Genomic DNA, 16562 nt, shown 5'->3' on the forward strand with positions numbered 1-16562 from the left:
TGTGCCAACATGCATCCAGGACATGTGTACACTTGCACATACAAATTTAACGCTCAGTGCTAATGTAAGAAATTGCATTTTCAGCCTAGCTAAGCCGGTGTGTTGGCTACCGAAGAGCGTGGCTATGCTGCCATCAGGTGGACAGCCACCCTACTGAATTTCAAATGTTTAAAATGTATTTTAAACAACTATTTCAGGGCCATGCTATAAATGTCAGAGTTTCTTAACACCTTACTGACAAATGTCTGCAGCCTGCGGCTGATAAATTATGCATCTGCAGATTCATGGGACAGATTAAACTGTAAAAACTCTCGGGATCTCTGGCAAGCTTCAGTCACCATAACATGGGAAAAAATCTGTTTGTAAACTCTTCAGATATATGATCATCTCATACTTTAAATCCTCCATTACGGCACCACATCCTAGTGCTAGCAAAAGGGGTCTGGAGTCCTTCCAAAATGACAAGGAGAAGGGGGCTCTAAGGAGCCAAGCCCTTGTGATGACAGAAAAATTTTCCATGTCTACAAGACGATCACAGAAATAGAAAATCGTACTAAAAAAATGCCTACGAGCTGCTGGTGAAAAGTTAATTTATGGTCCAAAAGTTTAGCTCTAGTGAACACGCTTTACTTCACACAATTTCTTGCTTCTTCGCAGCTTTTTTCCTGGCATTCTACAGTAAAATTTGTCAGAGCTTCTGTCTTTATAGCCAGCTCCCAGGGAGCAAAAAAAAAAATGCAGCTCGGTGAGATATGCTGATTCTCTTTTTAGACCAGAAAGGTTCCTTGAATTACTGTCACCAATTTTCAGAGCAGTTTCATGGAATTAACAGATTTTACAACATTTATTTCTCGGATAATATAACTAACTTGTACATTTTTTAATGGAAATCATTGATTTTGGGGCTCCATTTAGAAAGCTGTTGTCCATACTGATTAGTGAAATATGAAGCGTATTCACCAGTGCTTTTTTGTCACAGTGCTCTTTAAAAAGCAAACAAAATCATTTGCACGTGAAGTTGTGGACAATGCTCCCCTCTAGGGGCAGAAACAGATTTTGCAACATTCACTTCCGCGGCGTATCCGTTAGAAACCACAGCAACAAAATAAACCAAACAGGGCCTACCAAATTAAAACCAACCAGAAGTATTAAATCATTCCCTGCAGAGAACGCTGCTGCCTATGAAATCTGTCTAAAGAGCATGTTGTGCTCCTGTATTCACGCAGAAGGGTTTAAATGCTATGTGTATATACATGCCCATTTACCAGATTCCCCTAGCAACATATATCCTATCAGCTTCTGACCTAGACAACGTATCGCCAAATGCAATATGCAGAGAACACGTTTTTCTTTATGAGTAAACACATGTGTCATGAAAATGTATGTACTGACAAGTGCTAAAGCTGGAAGTTTGCTCAGCTGATCATACTTGCTAGATTTGGAAGTCAAATAAGATGGAAGGTCAGCATCGGCTCGTCTGCTTCCCTCCTCTTCATTTAGGCAGCCAGATGCGAGGTTGCAAAAGCAATTCAAGCATCTTCGTCAATGACAGAGGGTCCAATCCTCCCCACACGGATTACTCCTACGTACAGTCTGGGAAGCTCACAATTCCTCCTTGGAAACGAGGGGAATGCAGAGCTAGAAGAGGGTTGTATCTGCAGATCTTGAGAAATGAGTAAGCCTGATGGGAGCTACAGGAGATGAGGTTCAAGCCCCAGATAACATAGAGTAGCTTCAACCACTGCATCACCTCTGAGACAAGCAGCTCTCCCCTCAGAAGGCCCAGTGCTGCCTATTTCATCACAAAAAGCCATCCTAGGTAGCACTGCTTAGCTGTTACCTTCATCAGGATGTGCAAAGACAGCTGAAGGTGCTAGCTGCATGTCACAGCCACCTCTGTGCAGGTTGGAATGGGATGCTCAAGACACCTAGAGCCAGAGAATCACTCACGCTGTTGAAATGCCCAACAAAAACCACTCCTATCCGTAAAGTATCGTAGCTCCATATATGTTACAAAAGCAGTCTCCTGGCTCGTGTTTAAACAGAATAGCATAGACACTGTTATTTTTAAAGTTATTATTTGCAATAGTGGAAGGCAAGCTATTTAAAAAGCTTTGCACTCCATTTCTTATCACATATACCATGGTTAGTGGGAATTTATTTCCACACACATGCACACCCACACACAATACTCTACCAAAAAAAAAAAAAGTTATGTTGCATGTTTTTTTAGGTTATGAAAGCATTCTGTGTCTTTCTGTAGCCTACAAAAAATATCAAACCCAAAGAGCTTTCTCCTTGTGAAAACCAGGGGAAAAGGAACTGAGTGGGATGATGAGAAAGTCTGTATCAAACCCAAATTTTTCTCCAGCTGCACATGCTTCACGGGGCATTGTGTCTTCCTCAATATACCTATTGCTTGTGGCATCCAATGTGACAATACTCTGCCATGGTTACGGGAGAAGCACCGGCACAGAATAACTCAGATACAGTGGTTAGCTTCTTGCTTACTCAAGTCTCTTTCTGCTATCTGAGGAAGCATTGCCTTACAAATAGGTACTTCACTGCATTTCTTTAATGCTGCAAAATCCAGTGCTTGCATTCAAATAGCATGCCAGCTGTAAGCATACCCACCAAATGGCATACTGGTTTGCTCCATGTTTACTGTGAGCCTGATCTGGACTTTACTTACACCAGTAATTTACACAGACAATTGAGAACAGCCTCTGCAGCAGTCTCTGGAGTGGTACTGGTGTAGTACCTACAGCATGGAGACTGGTTTTAAGGCTGCCGTTAAATATGTTTCTGTGAAAATAGGTTTCTCTGATAGTTACTCTGAGTATGTGTATCCTCACATTGTTTCAGTTTATTACTGAAGAGATCACTAACTCAAGGCTGGTAAAAACACCAATATATACAGCAGAAGAAGAAATCAGCTGGGTTTTTTTCTCCTTCTTTTAATCATAACCAATATCATATCCAAGTCTTTGTAGAGTTAGTGCATTATGGCTTTGATGGTCTGAAGCTGTAGGAACTTAGGCACCTTACCTCTCTTTAATCTCCTTTCAGAAAAGATTTAAAGCTAGGGTGTAAAGAAATAAATAAAACAGGTCAAAGCCATGTGAAATAAAATATGAGAAGTTCCAGGTGCCTGCATATGAAACTGTAACCCTCCTGAGTCCCAACAAGTCTGGGTGCTGGGAACAAGCTCAGGGTTCATCCTCCTAGTGTATGGCACCTTGCAGCAGGACAGGGTGCGGGTGGGAGCTCAACTCCCCCCACCCTTTGTCGGAGGCAGCCTGCTGAGAAGCTGGGCATCACTCTGGGCTCGTGTGTGGAAAGCTCAGACTAACACTTCATTGCTTGGTAGGTTTTTCCATTCATCTCTTTTTTCCAAGTGTTGTCCATATGACTACACTTTTGGAGAAAACGCCGTTGAAGATAGACGGCAGTCTTAATTACTACAGGCTAATTACTTTTAATGAGCAAATTGCCATACACTGATGTGGGATTTGGCCTGAGAAGAATTTCAGACAATCCTCTAACATCACAAGTATTGTATCTTACATCTAGGTTATGCAATGATAAAGCTTGACAGTAACCTCTAATCAGATGAGGAGCATGACACTGAAGATATGAGACGATTTGCCTCTCTGCCAATATAACGTGTCAGCTTTGTTTTTCAGGAAAGTAGTCACTAAAGCAGCTTCACTATGCTGCTATTTTATTTCATTTATCCCCATCACGATTTGCCTTTTAGCACTATTAGTTGATTTGAAAAAAATAACAATAAAAGCTCCAAGGGTTTGAGAGGTACTGCCCTAGAACAAGATACCAGTTCCTGGCCATGGAGACTGTTTTCCTGCAAGCAGCATCTGCAGCTGCAAATACAAACAGTAAGAGAGAATAGATCTTCATAAAAAAAGCTGGACTGAATCATCAAATCTGTTGAGAATATGCCTTCCATTTAATCAAAGGAAATATTTAAGCACTAGCAGTATTCAGAAGATACAAATTAATTGGTACTTGAAGGCAGCGATTACGTTTTCTGTTTTCCTTGATATTCACAGAAAGATTTCAACAAAGATTTGGTTGTCTGGCTTTACCAGGAATGGGGGAATTTACACTCCTCTTAAGTATTTGCAGAGGGAGTAGGGAATCAACACCAAAAGAAATCAACCCCAGTTACTATTACCTCATGGTGTACAGCAGAGTGCCGTCATCCTCCAGACGCAGCAGTTTGTTTGGGGTTGTCATGTTGTGAGCAATAGACTTCTTGCCATTGTGGAAAAAAGTGTCTGGGGTCCAAATCTTGCTGGCGAGAAGGTTGTTAAGAGGGAGGCGTTGCATAGGTCCTTTGAATCGCAGCCTTTCGTCTTTCCAGCTTTGTCGGAAAAAGACATCAATGGTGTACTCCTGGGACAAAGACATAGTCAAGATATTGCAAGAGCTGAATAGAAGAGATGGTTCCAAAAATTACTTCAGCAAAGTAAATACAGTGGAGCTGACAACCGTGTACTGTAACTTACCATTTCTGTGTCTGACACAGGACCAAAACTTGTAACATAGATGTCTGTTTTCACCTGAGTAATTCTCTCTGCAATAAATACAGGCTCTGCGTTAGTAATTGTTTAAGATGCAAATGCTTGCTTGTGATGCATGTCTGAATCACTAACAAATCATCAAAATCTTGAAATTAAGATGTTTGAGGAGGAATTTCATTCCTAATCAGATGCAGTTGTCAACATTTGGGAGTCCAGGATCTCTTCTCATATGAAACAAAACAGACCCTTCAATAGTGCAGTTAACTTTAACTTTCTTTTCACTAACAGATTTTGATCATAGACCATAGAATCATGTAAGTTGAAAGGGACCTTAAAAGATGTAGTTTCAAACCTCCTGCCACAGGCAGGGACACCTTCCACTAAATCAGGCTGCTCAAAAGCCCAAATCCAACTTGGCCTTCCCCAGGGAGCAGGCATCCACAGCTTCCAGCTTCTCTGGGCAGACTAATCCCATGCCTCACCACACACAGAGTAAAGAATTTATTAATATCTAATCTAAATCTACCCTCTTCTAGTTTAAAATGGTTACCCTTCATCCTACCACTGTGCTCCCAATAAAAAGTTCCTTCTCATCTTTCCTGTAGGCTCCCCTTTAAGTACTGTAAGGCCACTGTAAGGTCTTCCTGGAGCCTTCTCTTCTCCAGTCTGAACAGCCCAAACTCCTTCTCTGGAGCAGTGACTTGATCACCTTCCTGGTCCTCCTCTGGACTTAGCTCCAACAGGTCCACATCCTTCTTATATGGAAGGCTCTAGAACTGGATACAGTACTCTAGGTGGGGTCTCACTAGAGAAATTAGAGGGACAGAATCATCTCCCTTGACCTGCTGGCCACTCTTCTTTAGATGCAGGAGGCAACTAACCTTCTGGGCTATGAGTGCACACTGCCGGCTCATGTTCAATACCAACCAGAAGATGAAGAGACGTATATTGAAAGACCTCTTTGCATCCACTGACTTGCATGATCTGCCCAATTTCAGACATTCATATTAGAGATGTCCAAAGTTAGGTGAAATTAATTTTACCCTCAAAACTCTAAGTCTTTCTGGCATATTTTCAAATCCAGGACTAATTTAATTTAAGGGCAGAAATTTCAGAAGTTCGTTACATAAGACAGGAGCAAAGAGCCCTATTTTCAAGCATGTCTGTGCAAAGTGAGAGGAGAAGGAGAGAAAGGGATGAAAGCAATGTGTTGGTCTCACAAGAGGAAGGGGTGGGGGTAGCCAGATTAAAAAAAGGGCCAGGAAGAAACATAACAGATGGTTTACACATGGGTAGAAGATGAGAGAAATCTGGGGGATAGAGAGCTGGAGGAGGGCTCAACAAGGTTAGGATGGCAAGCAACTATTCACGTTACGGTTTTAAAATAGCTGCTGTAGAGGTTATCAAAATGACGAATCGATACAGATTTGCTGTAGCTGTCTAAAAATGGGTGGTTTGGGAATCTGTTTTAAACACAGACTTTTGTCACTGGCATAATTTTATTCATGTTGACCAGTAAAAGAACCTTGCAGCAACCTGCTAGGATCATGTCTTGCTCACCTTAGGGAATATCAGAAGGAAAATAAACCCAACCTGTATTCGGTTCCAGAAAAAAACGCATCACATGTGCTCCCCTAATCCAACCTCAGATGACCTCAGCTGACTGAAAGAAGATGAATTTCAGTGACCTTAGTATAGTGCCTCACTTGTCAGGGGACAAATCTACTTTTTGGGCTTCATTTAGCTAATGAAACACAACTCCCTTGTCAAGGTCTGTGCTGACAGCAGGTGTCCCTTCAAGAAGGTATTGTGTAGCTGTTGCTCCCACATTGCAGAGAGTAGACACAGTGAATGTGTTACCCTACCTCCCAGTCCTGGGCGCAGTCGGTTGTCATAGCCGTCCAGCAGACCATCCAAGATCCTAGTGAATATCGTGATGTTATCATTGGTGTCCTCTTTTCCTGATGTTGTTGGTGTTTGCGAGAAGCTATTTTATGCAAATGAAAAGAAATGTGTCAAGGGGCTTCAGTCTTAAGGGAATTTTGTGACAGAGCCTCTGATCTTCTGCCCTCTCCTGCTGCACCAACTGAGTGGCATGGGAAGCCAGGACCGTTTCATCACATCTCTAAGCAATCATAAATAACCGTTCCTGCAGGAGAAGGACCCAAGGCAAGACCAATGCCAGTCCAGACCCCTGGGGTGCTGGACTACAGGGCACTTGAGTCCACTGACCCTCTTGCATTAACACACACAGGAAGATCATTGCTTGCTGAAGGTGAAGAATGCTTCTAGACAAGCTTAGGCAATCCATGAGCATGGAAGATCAGAAAGATCAGCTCCCCATGCTGCCCTGCTCCACCTCGGCCCTGTTGTTTCCCTAGTGCTGACGTATCTCCACCCCTTTCCAGGAGCAAGGTCAGATCACACAGCCAGCAAAAGCTGTAATGGGCTTTCATGCAGGTTAGCTCTCTAGTTTTTTGGAACCGCATCAGCTGACAGCAGCACAGGTTTGCCTAGGGACACTCCTTCAAGTCTGCCTGATGGTACTCTTTAATCCTTACATGCCAAACAGTTTCTAATTTACACAGTTTATATAGTTTACTGCTAGAACAAAGGATGAATTCTAACCTTATTTAAGGATAACAAACTCCCCTTGCATTCAAAAATCCTACCCAGTATCACTGGGGTATCTGAAGAAACATACTGCAGTACATAAAACACAATACTTTGTTCCTCCTCTCCATTTTGCGTAAGTTAGTCCTCCTTTGTAGTATGCAAACAACAGCAACATGTAGCAGGCCTCAACCCATACCTTTTGGGTCAGATTTTTTTTTATTCTGAACTCTCTTTATTTATTTTATACATGGCTCAAAGGTAGGAAGTTGCTTACAATGCAATTACCAATGTCTTTGCTTACCTAAATAACAGACACCAGAGTTTATCCATAAACATGCTTCAACTGCAGCAAGCACTGAGCACCTCGTTAGGCAGCAAGTTTGCTCACACTCAGTGCTTATTCAAGTTTAATTTCTCTGCTGAAATCACCAACAAATTCTCTGGCTGTGACAGGGTACACCACCCCACTAGGAACCATACCCTGCCTCACACACCCTACCAGCAGACAGGAATCACTTACACTTCAACAACCTGAGGTCGATGTGAACCACTCACCCCGAGATAACAAAATTTAGAAATCCATGTTTATTTACTGTCAGTCTCCCGGGAAATAAATCAGTAAATAAACAAGAGAACCTCACAGCATCTCTCTGCACAGCTTGCCTTGCAGAATGCTTGTAACATACGTGTTAGGCTTACCTAACAGAACAGGATATATACAAAGAAAGAAAGAAGACCTCAACCTGTTTTTACCTGCACAAGGTAAAATGGGACTTCACTGACACCTCTTTAATGTGTTCAGAAGTTTTAATGACACAAGACCCGGCTCAGGACAAGCTGCTGGCAACCACATAGCCCCTGACAGACATGCAGATCCCCAGTTCTGTGCCTGTTCCCTTTACAGGTTACATACTTCTGCTGGAAAATTAAAGGATTGCAAAACCTCTCAGGAAAGGGAGGCAAGGCCAGGCAGTAGGAATATGGGTCCAATTCCCTGGAATGCTGATGCACATACAAATGCCTGGCTGAGGAGGCTCCTTGCATCCTGAGTACTACTGGTACTGCCGAGACTCTCAACAAACTCAACACTGGAAAGCCCAAGGCTACCAAGAAACTCTCCTTCTCTGCAGGCAGAGGTATAGCTGCAAATCTCACTGATTTTACAGGCCATCCCACAGTCAAAAGTCCAAATAAATTCTGACAACAACCTCTAGTAACTGAGGAAAACACTATCACTGGCATGTTTGACTATGATGGAAAACAACAAATTCAGGAGATGAAAACTGATCATATAAACATAAGAAATTCCTTCACGCTGAGCCGTTTGAGACAAAAGACTGTATACTTTCTTTCCATGATAGTCAAAGGGATTCACCAGGTAAAAGGTGAATATTTACAAGCAGCAATTTAATGAATATAAATAGCACACAGAAGTTGCAGAGGTTCCTCACATGTGGTGATCATAAATAAAACTCTGATAAAATCCTAGACATTTTCTCAATTATTTTGGCTTCTTTTTTTCATAAGAATGAGATATGCATCATGCTGCTTCATCACATCAATGAACCAGTCTTCATTTTTCAATGCATCTGACAAAGAAGTAAGGACTTCAAACTTCATTTCATTCCTACAGGTTTCATGAAAAGCAGTGACTAGACAAGGGGAGAGAGAGATCTAAATTAGTGCCTCATTAAGTAAAAATGTGAGGTCAGCAGTCATATAATTCCCTCTGGCTCACTGACTGGGCCAGTCAGCATGCATGTAGCTCAGAAACAGCCTCAGCAAAACTAGCCCACCTCCTCTCTGCTAATTAAGAGATATGGAGGAGACTTGCAGGGTGATTAGGAAAGATCCTGAGAGAAAAAGGACCACAGAGGTAAAATGTAGGTGTTGCAATAGGTGATGGGAACAAGAGATGCCAAATTATTGCAAAGGAATGGTGCTGGGGGGCACCAGATACAAAGTTTCACTAGTTTCTTTGCTCTTGAAAAAGCTTGTTATTTTTAGTGCTTGTGGCTGGATTCAAAGCCATCTGAACTCAGAGGGGAGATTTCCATTGAACTATTTTTGTGGGGATGGGACAAAATATACTTAGTTCTCATAAATGCTCCTCTGAATCTATCCAGAGTAATTCATGCTGCTTCCTTCCATCTCAGCTGCGTACATCCTTCACAAGAATAGTGTACACACCTCAAGTACTGCAATACATTTGTATGTCCACATGAAAACCTAATTAATATATGAAAAAGACAGAGGAAGAACTAGGGTGAAGACTCACAGAAAGCCTGCACTTCGTCTGCAAAACTGCTATCCAATTTAGATTTGGCACATCGCTTCACCCAAAAAAGGAAGGCATCTGATGTTGAATTTTGGTGAAATGTCACTGCTATGTGAAGTTGCACTTGTAGATGAATTACTGTTTGCCGTTGGTGCAAATGTTATTTTTTTATTTCACAGAAAAGTTAATTTCTATTTTTGAGACTGCTGGTGAAATACAGGCTTTGCAGTAAGTGCTGAAGTCGTCCTTTACGACTTAAGACTTTTAAACTGCACTTGCAAAGTTACATGCACATTATTAGACACTGTAGCTCTGTGAACAGAGAGAAAACAGGTGATACACTAAATTAATTATTTCCACTCAGCCAAAGATTAGGTTTTATCAGCACATTAGTAGGTAAGCACATAATTACCTCTCTGCAACCAAAAATGTTTTTATAGCACACATTTTCAGTTATGGATAAAAATAAACCTATAAAAGAACCTTACAAAAATGCTAAGAAAATTCAAAGACAATTACATTTAAACCTCATTACTGAACATAAACTAAACCAACCAGGAATACTTCTCATCATGTTTATTTAATATTGCAATTTCAGGGTGACTGAAAAACTCAGAAGCCACAGAAGGGGCCCATCACTATAAAGTGTAATTATTCTCTAAAGATGCTCAGCTACTTCTTCCAATGAGTTCATTGTTTGCCATTTTAAACATCACTGTCTTTTTTGCCATCTAGTCAGAATCATGACAGGTATTACTCATAGCTTACTTTTAATAATAGGAAAATGTATGGCAGAGATTTCATGATTTTTCACAAAACTTAAAAAAAAGAAATAGGTAAGGGACATTGGAAAAACAACTGAGTATTTTCTGTTGAAAGTTGTGTTTTTCTATCTCTCTCTTAAAAGTAGTTTCAAATAACTTGCTTTAATAGCATTGGAATCATACCAGAACTTCAGACAAATTAACAATTTGTGGAAAAGACAGTGGAAAAAGCACTTGCACAATCTGGGATAGTGCCAGCTGGCCAGACATCAAAGGAAATAGATTTACTTTTCTGAGTTAACTTCTTGCCATCTTTCTTACTGCTGATGCTGATACTCTGTGAATTTGTGTAATGAAGATTCAATTTTTTCATACTGGATTGGGATAGAGGACTGACTAAAATGATGACATTTTAGTGTTCTATACACCTCCTTAAAGAATAGTTTTTTTATTCTTTTACTTAGGAAAGGTAATATTTTACTATCTTCTGGGAACAAGCAATTTGTTAGCAGTGTACTGAAAGCTTCTTTTTCATAGGGTGATGTCTTATCGTCCTCAACCCCTTGCACCTTAAGGCCTCTTTCAATATCTTACCTTTCTTCCAGGGTCATGAAACACCTCCCAGTACTCTCAGCATCCCAGGTTACTGACTTGCAGCTTCACTAGGAGGTAATTCATGCCAGGACTGGTCCTGCACTAAGCATGTGCTGGATGGCCTGTAGGTACATGCCTATTATTTGGCCAGCTGGCAAGCCAAACAAAACAGAGATGCTGAATCTGTAGCTTTCTGTTCGGAATAGGGATGGACTGATATTTACCTCCAAGCAGTTCTCCAAACCCACTTAGTTTTCCAATTCTTACAATTGTCTAATGATTTCAAAAGACATGAAGATGGAAAGGAAAAGAAGACTTTAAAAAAAAAAAAGGCAAAACCAAACAAACACAACTGCACAAAGATATCATCATTCTTACAAAAACATAAGGAAAAACTCCCTAGCGTTTGCAAAAACTTGGAAAGGGAAAACCCAGCAAAACTAAATGCTATGGCTGTGGAGACTAACTTGAAATAGTAGCCTGGAGGAGAGGTACGTTTAGCCTAAATAGCAGGATTATGGTCTCAGTGATAAGGGCTGTGAGCTAGGGGAAAAGTATGTGCAACTACAGACACGCCACAGACTGAATTCTCACAGTGTACAGGGAAGCCCTCTGTTGGCTACATTTAACTGGGATCTTCTGTCTTCCATGTTTCTGTACTATTATAAATATTAACACCAGATAAAAACTAAATTGTGGGTACACCACCAACATCCATCCTCATTGGTTCCCAGACAGACTTCCGAAATTGCATGTCTAAAGCATAAACACACAGGGACTGTGCATCACCAGTGCATCCTCACAGATGTGCCTGTGGACAGTCTGGGGTTTGCAAAAACAGTCAAGATGCAGAAAGGTTGGCCAGCATGGAGCTGACCATGTGCTACCTCATAGCACAGAAATCTTGGCATCTGTCCTTGCATGGCTTCTGTGACGTGGCTTCTCTTACAGCCCACAAGGAATCATATTTGCATCTCTTCATTATTATATTTGACTTCTAATTATTTTCTAGCTCTATTATTAATATTCACTTTCAAGACAATTGTGAACAATTTTGAAATGCTTGAGTAAAATACCTTAACTCATGAGAGTGTTATACAACTCAAGGCTGAGTTCAAGCAAGCTTGAAGAAGCCTTGATTCATGCCGGACCATTTTTTCAGAAGTAGTCTCATGAAACTGTTCCACCAGCAGTGGTGGGGGGCTTAATGTCCTCTTCTCGTTTCAACTGTATCTTTGAATGTTTAATCAGTGATTTTTCTTTAAATAACTTCTACCAACAATGTCTACAGTCTTTCTCTACAGCCTATTAATGTGGATAAGTCTCAACAGCCATTCCACATTTATGTTAAACATTAATCACAGACTTTTGCTGAGTTTTCTAAAGTAGTCTAGGAGACTGAGATACATAATTCCTGTTTATTTTACCTGTCATCAAAATCCCCCAAGGTGGCTTTGACTGTGTCAGCAAAATCAGTATTTATGATTTAATATAAATATGGAATGACTATGGAGAATCATGGACAAATCTCTGCCTTCATTTGTAAGCTCCTACTATATTTTGATTTTTTAATTTGCGCTCACTTGGGCCAATGACTTTTATCTAGCACACAGCAAAATGCACTGCAATGTAACATTGCACTGCAAATATGGATGAAGCTAATAAAAAACCTGGTAGCAGCAGCAAGTATTATCAGTATTAGATTCTTGCAGTTAATATACCAGCCTACATGTAAATCGTACCATTCTGTCCTGAAGAGTCAGTCCCAAAGCACTTAGCAAATTACACTCTAAAACTGCTTCTGCCTCTGGAAGAGAAGCGCTGGAGCATCCTCTGCCTTTTGAGCAGGGTCAAAATTCAGCCCTCAGGCAGCATGTGAGTGGTGCAGCGAATTAGAGCTGCTTATCTCTGCAGGCCCAGACTAAAATTACTAGATCAGAAATGGGGGGGTGGGGGAGGAGGGTTACGTGATGATCTCATTTTAGTGCACAGAAGCTTTTTGAGTAACTTGCAGAAAACAAGTGTCCTAGTTTCCCCTAACTGTCCTGTTCTGATTATCTGCCAGGTTACAAGTCACACCAATTCCTACTTGGGACTTAGATTCAGCATTTGCTTTGGAGTCAAAGGGGAGAGTTAAACCCTCATTTATTAATTATTTTTCCAAGCATCACCTATCTATTCTTCTGTTAGAGGAGTAACATAGCTAAAAGACCCAACAAAAACAAACAGGTCATGCTCAACTACTGCAAAGTGCCACCTTCTGCAGAGATGATGGACAATCAGGCAGGACTTAAAGGTTACGGTACTCAAATTTTCTCAATATGGTAATACTTCATCAAATTGCAAACATGTCAAGACAAGTTTAAAACCAGCCCCCCACTATCTATGTCCTCTTCATTTCTGTCACAAAGTCCAGGGAGAGCTTTGCATTAGACTACAGTGAAAGCAGGACCAATGTTCTCCAAGGAGAATACATCAGTGCGCAGTTCTTTGAATCCTTTGGAGTGTGCAATCCTACATCCATTCCTGTGAGCCACTGTGGTTCTGCCTGCCTATATAGGACACACACTGGAGATAGGGCTAAGTTTTGTTTATAGCATAGACAGTCGTCATTCAAAGTTTGGACTTCTTTCTGGCTCAATCTGTAAAAAATCCCTTTGCTTGAAATCAGAACTGATTTGCACCTCCATTTTGTAGCTTCTTATAGCAAGGAACTGACGGGTGTGCTTGTGAATCAGCACATTGGGAGGATTCAGGTTTTTTCCTGATGAAATCATAAATAATTGTTCTCCTCCACAGAAAAAGAATCAACCTACATTTCCAGAGCACTTGTAAAATGGTTTTCCTAGATTCTCTTGCACAGCTCAGTCCTAGAAAGTCTTAATATCTCTGGCTTCAGGGAAAAACTTATCAGTAAGGTATTTCTGTTTGTTTTGGGGTTTTTTGTTGTTTTTTTTCCTAAGAGCTATAGTAGGAACAATTCTTCAATATAGCATTCAAAATGCTTCCATCAGAAAAGCATCCAAAGCAAAAATAAGGAAACAGGATTCGTTGTTATATGCTTCAAGGAAACACAATTTGTAATTATTCTAGCAACTTTCAAACTCAGCCACCCTTTCAAGCAGTCACGATCTTAGCTTATTCACTAGGGAAGCCTGTACCAGCTAGTAAGCACACACTGAGTCCTGCTGCTGCAGCCTTGAACTGCTGCCTACAGCCTACACCTGCCAGGTAACAGGGAAGGTGCCAGCTTCCCTCAGTATACCTACCAAGGCAGGGAGCATCACAGTCCCCAGCTGCTCTACACCCAGGTCAGAGCACTCAGCAGCTGTTGGCCTGGTCTGAGCTCCCCATGCCCCCCAAGCCTTCCCTGCAAGAGCATAATGGGCGTAAATAGCTGATATGAGACAGTAAATCTGAGAAAGCAAATCACTCCCTCCCCCCTGACACCAGCACATTAAGACAAAATGCAAAGCCCACTTGTTTTGCTCTGCTTCTCAGCACCACATACAGCCAAGGTTTTTTATTTCTTTAAAAACTCATAGCAAAAATTCAAACACAGCTGGCAACTCACCCAAAGTGGCTAGCTAAACTCATGGAAACGCAGAAGAGGAAGAAGTTTTTGATCATGATAAAGTCAGAGACCATCCCATTGTCCATTCCAGAGGAGAGGAGGAACGCAGGTGGTTGCTTTGGTAAAGGTGCAGCTACTCACTTTGCTCTTTACACTGCAATGTGAAAAAAAAGGTAAATTATTACAGGGGCAGACAGCAGGATAGCTGAGTTCAACTAACATCCAATCTTCTGCTATCTCTATTTTTCACAAACTTATCTAGGCTTATGTAAACATCAGCTGTTTATGTAAAATTTTATATCTTCAAGGACATATTTTACCTTCTGCTGACAGCAAACTGCAAAACAGGAAAAAATTCTAACTGGCCCAGTTTTCCCTTATAGTCATCCACGATATAAGTAACTAAAGAAACAGTCACCAATTTTGACCCTTTACCTATTTCCACAACTTCCACACGCCTGCAAACCAAGGGCTGTGTGCAGCCTCCGCATCCTTTCCTTCCATCGCAGTTTTTTCCCATTAAATGCCCGGTTTCCCTTTCCAAAATCCCAGTTGAAATGCCAAGAAACACCTACTGCTTCTTGGAATTCACGATGCTGATGCACGGCTTAGCAAAAAGAGGGTGGGATGGGAGGGGGCATAAAGTGACCTTCCTCGCAAAGGCACATAAACCTCACGCTAGCAGGAAGAATGACAGTAATGTAGCTGCTTCAGTGATGCCGCTTTTCGGATACCTGCCTCAGCGACCAGATCACCAGTTTCAGCACTGTACACTAACGTTTTCCTCTGTATCCTATCAAAAAAAAAAAAAAAAGGGGGGGGGGGGGGCACCAAACCAAACAAAAACCAACAACAAACCCCCAAACCACTAAACTACACAACCAAACTAAACAACATCAAAACAATAATAAAAAAAAATACCCCAAATCTAAACGAAGAAAAGCCCCAAGACAACCAAGACCAACAACGCCCCCAAAACAACCCTCAAAAACACACCTAGACAAGAGCTGCATGGATTTTCCACTTAAACCTTGTGGCCCCTGCTCTAACACCGCTCGGCAACTCCGCCCGCGCAGCAAGGCGTAAAGCCCGAACCAAAAGCCGCCCTCCCAAGGTTCCCTCCGCCCGACCCGCACGGGCGCGCACTGCCCCGCGGCGGGACCCGCTCGCTCCGTACTGGGCATTGCGGGGTCGCCGCTCCCTTCCGCAGACGTTCAGCCTCAGCCCACCTGCACCTGCTTGGCTACTGCCACTCGCCCCTCTCCGCCGCCACTCAGCGCCCCGCGTCGCCCGCTCCGCAGAGAGTGGCACCTGTCCGCCCGAGCCCGCTCTGCTGCCCCCTTCCCTTCTTCCCTTCCATTCCCGAGGGAGCCTCTGGGCTTGTCCCTACCCCGCCTGCCCGCCAAAGTTTCCCGCGGCCATGTGCGCGGTGCTGGGAGCAGTGGCGGTCCCTCGGCGGGCTATAGGCAGGGGTCCCCACCGCCCTTCTCCGGCCTGGCCGGGCGCAAGAGCCCAGCGCTTACCAGCCTCCGGCGGGTAGACGAGGGCGAAGGGGGCGGTCTTGCCCGAAAGTTGCGGAGCGCCAGCGGGAGAGGAGCGGGAGCGGCGGCGCTGCCTCCCCGCCGCTGGCAGGCGCGGCCCCGCCGCAGCGTCGCTCCCGCACCGCCTCCGCTACGAGCCCGAGGTCGGGAGCGCGAGCCTGTGCACACGCACCCCTCGCGTACCCCACTGAGGAACCCCTCCACAAGGGGCCGCTGCCGGACCTGCCGGAGGCCAGGGAGGGTCCCGCGTCTCCTCGGGCTCTCGGTGCAGCCGCCCCCCCCCCAGAAGCAGGGTCTTGGGCGAGCCCAGCCAGTACCTACCCGCGCGGGGAAAGCCCCTGTCACAGCCTGGCCGAATAGGTATCTGTTACAGACTCCTTACGCACACACACATAGATGTGTATGTACACCGATATACAGACACAGTTCTGTGTCTATATCCCTTTTCTGTAGCCATGCAACTAAACCGTATCAACTCATAAGTGCTGGGCTATTGTACCAAACAACGTTAACTCCTTTCGTACATCCTCATTATAAGACATCCACACTTTGTGTTGATATTAGAATTCCAGGAGAACATGCAATAACTTTGACGTTTGCTTGTGACTGTATGTAGTTTTATTCCAGAAAAATGGATGCACTGCTTCACAG

At 42.9% G+C, this 16562-nt stretch overlaps 1 protein-coding gene across 6 annotated transcripts in view; it reads right to left on the reverse strand.

Annotated features, from left to right (window-relative positions):
- Nucleotides 1-16036, reverse strand: part of GABRA5 (gamma-aminobutyric acid type A receptor subunit alpha5) — a 58780-nt gene extending 42744 nt beyond the window's left edge. Inside the window, exons 1-5 of one of the 6 annotated variants that reach the window (XM_064143517.1) lie at nucleotides 15894-16036; nucleotides 14371-14524; nucleotides 6410-6531; nucleotides 4530-4597; nucleotides 4196-4416 (exon numbers count right to left, since the gene is read on the reverse strand). In XM_064143517.1, coding sequence (XP_063999587.1) covers nucleotides 4196-4416; nucleotides 4530-4597; nucleotides 6410-6531; nucleotides 14371-14456 — 497 coding nt within the window. In that variant the 5' untranslated portion in view covers nucleotides 14457-14524; nucleotides 15894-16036. Of the gene's footprint in view, nucleotides 1-4195; nucleotides 4451-4529; nucleotides 4598-6409; nucleotides 6532-14370; nucleotides 14525-14805; nucleotides 14937-15366; nucleotides 15388-15599; nucleotides 15621-15760; nucleotides 15853-15893 lie in introns of those variants that run through there. The other 5 variants (XM_064143520.1, XM_064143522.1, XM_064143521.1 and 2 more) reach the window with 5 other exon arrangements.
- Between the last annotated feature and the right edge of the window lie 526 nt (nucleotides 16037-16562).

Source organism: Pogoniulus pusillus, chromosome 5, assembly GCF_015220805.1.
Source record: "Pogoniulus pusillus isolate bPogPus1 chromosome 5, bPogPus1.pri, whole genome shotgun sequence".
Classification (NCBI taxonomy): domain Eukaryota; kingdom Metazoa; phylum Chordata; class Aves; order Piciformes; family Lybiidae; genus Pogoniulus; species Pogoniulus pusillus.